The sequence below is a fragment of the Nelusetta ayraudi genome, unplaced genomic scaffold, assembly GCF_046127955.1.
Source record: "Nelusetta ayraudi isolate G7.1 ecotype Tasmania unplaced genomic scaffold, CSIRO-AGI_Nayr_v1 ptg000031l, whole genome shotgun sequence".
Classification (NCBI taxonomy): domain Eukaryota; kingdom Metazoa; phylum Chordata; class Actinopteri; order Tetraodontiformes; family Monacanthidae; genus Nelusetta; species Nelusetta ayraudi.
The window spans coordinates 1,362,692-1,368,936 of record NW_027466081.1 but is presented as its reverse complement, the minus strand read 5'-3'; the positions used below and the strand labels follow the sequence as shown (position 1 = coordinate 1,368,936).

The window sequence follows — 6,245 nt, the reverse complement described above, 5'->3', positions numbered from 1 at the left end:
AGTCACAGCAGATCACTGCCAGCCTTCCAAAACCAAAGTATTGTATGGTTTTTTTTACACCTTATTCTCTTGTGTGCTCACTGCAACCCTCAGGCCTCAGCTCTCCTCACTGTCTGCTGAAGAAAGAACAAGTACAGGGTGTTTATCAGGTTATCTTAATCTCTAAAAAAAACAAACATATTTTTTACGAGAGCTTAGCATGGTATTTCTTTTCTCTTCCGTGATGCACTAAGTAACATTTCTTTGGAAAGTTGCTTGTTATCGTTATTGCAATATAATAATATAATAATGACATGTCGGCGGCTGAGTTCATGTTAGAATTTACTGTTGCTTTACATGCATGGACAATCATTAACCATCACAAATATTAAGACAACAGTGCAATGTTAATCAAATGACATTAACTCTACTCTCCATTTAAGTACTGTACAGAGTGAAGGCTGGCAGGATAGTACTGCGGTTAGTACTGTGTATTGAAATGTACACTGACTGGGATGTCTTCCTTCTGTCTGCGGCTTCTCGCTCACGACTTGCCGAATCGATATATACAGCAGAGATGCAGCCAGAAATCCCAATGTCCCGAGCTCGTAACAGAATAATATGTGCTGTTTCAAGGGATCTGCAGTGTGTCTGATATAATCTGGAACGCCTGCTATATCTGCTCCTCAGTGGCAGGACAACAGAGATAATCCATAATATGTGGAGCAGGAACCTGATGTGTTCAGGTTCGTTTTTAATAAAGTTTCAATTTGAATGCTTCTCCTTTACATTTGGTTCATTGCAACACATAGCCCCCTAAATTTTGATTTCAATGAAAACTTCCTGCAATCTAAATGTATTTTTATATAAATGATGTACAGCAATGTGTGACATACAGTCATTTCTCCACCCATCCTGATGCACAGAGAAACACATCCAAGCCAGAGTGTAGATGTTTGTAGTTAAGCTGCAGGATGAATTAAAGACCTCTGGTCATTTGTACCACTTTGCATCACTTTTTTTTATTATTTTTTTTTTATTTTTTTTTTTTTAATAAATAAATACAGACTTAGATGTCAGTTATCCACAGCTCTTCCATCATCTCATCATAACAGTGTTTTTGCTGTAGGCCTGAGGTTTCAAACCAAACGGGCTGCTTCCCCCATCAACGTGCACTTTAAAAAAAATCTCAACAAAAAAAACTTTGTTTTAGAAAACAGAGATTATTTGAATAATCTGAAACGACAGCAAGAGTTGAAAACTTTGATGTAAATTGTGTAAATGTGCATTCATAGAACTTCCTGCTGAAGGTAAAGAGCTTATGTTTTTTTGTCTATGTCTGGTCCACAAATGGCCTGTATTCACCTTTTTGCCAGTGCTTCTCTGGGAGTTATTGTTTTTTTTAATGTTGCTTCTTTTTTTTTTGGTTTGTCTTGTGTGTACTATACTTTATGTGTCTCTTTTGTGATAAAAAATGATATGCAATGTCATGATACATTTTAACTGCGTGGACTCTTTTTCAATCTCTGTGTGGTTTGTTTCATAGCGACCGCAAGCTATGCCAAACAAGACCTCGATTGCGCAAACAGAAGCCCGTTTTGGTGAACTTGAATGCTTCACTTAAATGACTCGCATTGCATTTTTAAAGTAGAACTTCAATATAAACAGTAAAAAATATCCACTTCAACATTCAAAGGCATTATTGCCAAAGAGTATTCGGGCCACAAGAAGAGAAAAAAAATATTACAGGGAGGAGATTTTTATTTGAGATTTCATTCTGAGTTTTAAGTTGAAGTTTGGTGAATAAAGTCAAAATTTTGTGAAAAAGGTCGACGTAAAAAGGACGACATCAGTTTTAAAAGGCAACACAATTCTATACTAATTATACATCAGTATTATATTTAAAAAAAATTGGTCAAAGGGGTCTCATGCAGTGACTCTTATATAATTGAGTTTTGGTTTTAAATCAAGGAGATGTTTCCAAGAGTGCCTCTGCTTTCAGATTATCTACACATTCAAAAAAAGGGAGTAGGAGGAAGCTAAAGCTTATTGAATCCTACCCCCAACCAGTGTGTGAATACAAAAATGGATCCAGGATTTAGAATGCATTGCAGGGGAGAAGAGGGGGGGGGAGGGGTGAACAACTGGACGCAACACTTCAGTCAAAACTGCTTTTATATTGAAATGACAGGACTCTGTAACACAAATGGGATGATGAAATGATTTGAACAGTCAAACCACAGGTAGATACTCAGGGCAGCTTAATCTCTTCAGGACAATGTTTGGTCCACCAGGCAGGCATCTGCAGGGGCTGTCGGAGGAATCAAGCTCACGGCTTGAATGAAGGCAACTCAGCAGGAGCAGGAAGTGTCCAGATGATCCAGTGACCTCGGTCCGTCCAGCCAGCACATGACGCAGCCAGTTTGTTGTTAGAAGCCGTACTTCTCCTTCAGCTGCTCCACCAGTTTGACGTACTCGTTCATTGCGTCGTCGTTGCTCTTGCCTGATTAAGGTGGGGAAGAAAATCAGCAACACACTTGATGAAGACACTTTTTGTCTACAAAGGCTGCGTTCAGACTGAAGGCGAATCCGATTCAAATCAGATTCCTTCTCAAATCTGTTTTTTTTTTTTTCACACAGTTTCTAGCAAGTGTCCAAATGGGATCTGGCTCTGTCCAGACTGGGCCACATTATTGACCCGTCTGACAGGTTGCTGTAGCAACGACGTCGTCCAGCGTAGCGTGTCGTGTGTGACGTCGTAAAATTGCGACGGCGGCACTTGTTGCGCTACAGGCCCCGGAGCCTGGCTTGAATGGAGCTACTGTATCTCCCCACAGACTGATGAGGCAATGAGTTTCCTCCTCTGTCCAGGGACTGCTGTTTTCTACTTCTTCTGTCTGCCCCATTACGTTACAGCTCCGCACCTGGAATGGCGCCCTCTGGTGGCGCACTGCGTCGCGTGGAGTGACGTCACAGACAGTCAAAACCCATCGGTGTGTTTGGAGACGCTTCTGTCCAAATGCCATTTGAAGCTACCTACCGAAGGTGGTTTCAATCCGTTTTGCAAAATCGGATTTGATGTGATTTGTGACTGTTCAGACTACAAAGGGGCCATCCGGTTTCAATCTGGATTGGCTAAAAAGAGGATTTTGGCTGGCAGTCTGAACGCACCCAAAGAGGCAGAGTAGCCTTTTTTTCTGATTTACTAATTTAATTCTGCTGGTGCTCACGATCCCTGAGCCGTCTTTAAAAAAACACCATAAATCATGTTGAATGGAGACTGCTGTGTGAAATTACACAACTAGGTCTCCTGTTGGGATGAAGCCTGGTCGCTCTCAATTCATTCTCAGCGTTTTTCAGTTATTGCAGCTGCTGGTTTCCCTTGGAGCCCCACTGGAGATAAACAAATAAAATTCTTTGCCTCGATCTGCTCATGTCACCCAACAGGCTTGAATCCATTGCACTGCTGCCTTGCGATCGACTGATCAGAGGTCTGCGCTAACAGCACGTTCGAGTGGCAATTTGACGGGAATCGTCCGTCCGTTTGCAAGGACGACAAATAAATGCACAAACAGAAGAACAAAGAGCGCACCTTTCTGCTTCTCCCAGGCGTACCATTTAGCCTTCCCCGTGAAATCAAACATTCCAGGACAACCTTAACACAAAGACAGAGAAGAATGTAGGTGAAAAACTCAAAATCACGCAATATCAAGTATGAAAAATAAGACAAGTAAATCAAAAATGGTGTATTTGTATTGAATTCTGGATTATCAAAGTATTCTTGGTTGAACTATGTCATTTAACTGTTGTTGGTCAGTTGAAAGCAAGTCAGGGACCCCATGTAGAAAATACCACCACAGCTGAACAGCAAGATCACACAAAAACATTAAGACCTCTCTTATCATGCCTATTGGAGATAATGAGTACAAAGTACTGCTTGCGTTTCAACATAACCTCGCGTTGATAAGACAAAGAAATATAACTGGAATTCCTGACGAGTAGCATGGTTGGTTTTTTTTTCATTTGCCATAAGAAACAATTTGTACACAATGGCAAAACTGAAGAAGAAGAATTATAGCCAAGAGTACCCAAAAGCAGTTGTTGAGCCGAGTATACAGTAGTCTCCACACTTGGGTGTTTTCCAAGCATCCAGTGCTGTGACCGTACAGTTTTATTACGTTCCACCTGAAGATTTGCTTTGCATTTTCTTGTGTTTTCCAATGATGTGCATTGAAAGGCTCAGACAGCTCTCAGCCTTTGAGGAACGTCGTGCTGTGTCGGTACGGTGAGGGCGTAACTTACTTGTGTTCACATCACCCACATTGCCCTGCTTGAACAGGGCGTAGACCAGGAGCATCTCCTCATCGGACGGCTTCGCCTTCAGCTGCTTCACATCAGCCGCTGCCTTATCAAAGTTAGCCTGAAAAGGGGGGGGTAAGGGGGCAACCTCAGATAAACATTCACAGCGTACACACAGTACCCATCAACCGCAATCAGTCGTGTCCACTAGTGAGGCTGACTGCAATGCACTGCAGTACAAAAACAAAGAAAACGTCTCACAGATTGTCTATGGCCCAAATAAATTTGCAATTGTTCTGGTTTTCTGACCGTCCACGCACACATAACACAGCCTTGATTAAGTAATTAAGTAAGGTGTCACAACATCTCAATGCAGGTCAGAAATATATGTGTGTGATTTGATCAATTGGCACATCCAATTAATTCTGGAGTATGAGTACATTGTGATTTTATTTGAGACTTGAAACCAGAAGGTTTCTTTTGCAATTTCTGTAATCAAAACTCTCAAAGTTCTGAGATCATATTAATGTTGTCTAGTGTTAAAATTTGCTCAAAAACTCTTTAATAAACATAGCAACACGAACACTGTGACCTGATTTACGCAACAGCTGATCACTAATGATCCCATTATTATTGCAACAGCTTGATGCGGCTTCAAAATAACCCCGCCCCTCCCGTTCCTGTTGGATTTTCAGGGTTTAACTGTTTGCTGACACGCTTGACTGTTGCAATTTACTTTTGAAATGGTACTCTAACATTGCAGCCTAGTGTATGTATGCGTGTTTCTGACCTTTGGCCATGAGGCACAGAGTACCAATCTGTATCTCATGAAGCCTTTATTTTTTATTTATTTTTTAGTTTGAGGACGAACCTCCGACCAATTCTGCCTAAAAAAAAAAATAACGGCATTTTAATGCTTCAGAACTTCTGCGCACAAATGGCTACGATTAATAACGGTTGCTTAAAAAAAAAAAAAAAAAAGTAAGTCACGCCCACATGTCTTTGTTCGACAGAAAGGAGCTGGGTAACTCCAGAATTGAAGTCAGGATGGAGTGAAGCCCCGACGCTTGACGCGATCACATGACACAGGCCGTGACATCATCAATAATCGTCCATTTATTTACGTTGAGATATAAAGCTATAATCCGAACCACAGCATATACAAGGCATCAAAACGGAAGAAGCCGTGCAAGAGTTTCCAAAGTTGCAAAATTAAGTCATTGATTAGTTATCAACACACAGCTCTGCTTGTCCAGCAGGGAATTCCCAGCAGAACTTTTTTTTTATCGGCATGCGTTTCGCATTTCTTGTTCCGTTATCGGAAACAGTGAGAGAGGAAAACAAACAACTAATGGCTACTTTGAGCTAATGGTGAAAGAAGAAGACGCGGCGTATGACACAAAGTATATAACACTAAGTACATGCATTAAAAGAAACAGTTACAGACCTTGAGGTCAGCCATATTCACTGCACCGTGGATTAGATACACTGGCCGGTTTACAGGAAGCGGTGGAACCAATAGATTGGGGGGGGTCCGAGGCTCCGCCCCCGGAACCGCAGACTGGGGTACATTTCTCAGCTTGAATCTAATACAAATGAGACAGTGACACAAATAATGGAAAAGTGACAACGCCCTTCAATTCCTTAGCGAACTGTCGTTAATAAACATTCATTATTTTTCCTTTTGTACTTTTTCCCTGTCAAAACTTAAAGTATGTCATGTTGGTATAATGTGTTCTGACATACGCAAACTGTTTGCACTTTATGTGTGTATATCAAGAGTTTGAATAAAGATTTGTTTGGGGAAAAAACTTCTAAAATGGATCTTTAGAATATTTAAAGTCTTCGCAACTACACGGTCCGTGTTGTTCGAATTCAACAGATGGACTGAAGACAAGGATTTGGGATTTAGGGAACACTGGACCTCATCCAGTGGGAGGCGTATATGCGAAAGGGGTCGTTGTCAA

General features: G+C 41.2%; 1 protein-coding gene across 1 annotated transcript; it reads right to left on the bottom strand.

The window, feature by feature from the left end:
- Window positions 1-2,136: 2,136 nt before the first annotated feature.
- Window positions 2,137-5,867, bottom strand: LOC142891337 (acyl-CoA-binding protein-like). Its single transcript, XM_076030798.1, has 4 exons — window positions 5,726-5,867; window positions 4,282-4,399; window positions 3,572-3,634; window positions 2,137-2,482 (listed from the first exon to the last, which is right to left on the bottom strand). The coding sequence occupies exons 1-4, from the start codon at window positions 5,738-5,740 to the stop codon at window positions 2,409-2,411; spliced, it is 270 nt and encodes an 89-aa protein (XP_075886913.1). The 5' UTR covers window positions 5,741-5,867; the 3' UTR covers window positions 2,137-2,408.
- Window positions 5,868-6,245: the final 378 nt, after the last annotated feature.

Coding starts and splice junctions, on each gene's coding strand:
- LOC142891337 (XM_076030798.1), bottom strand. Junction 3,635..4,281: donor TGTGGGTGATGTGAACACAA/GTAAGTTACGCC, acceptor CTTTGTGTTAAG/GTTGTCCTGGAATGTTTGAT. Junction 2,483..3,571: donor CGCCTGGGAGAAGCAGAAAG/GTGCGCTCTTTG, acceptor CACCTTAATCAG/GCAAGAGCAACGACGACGCA.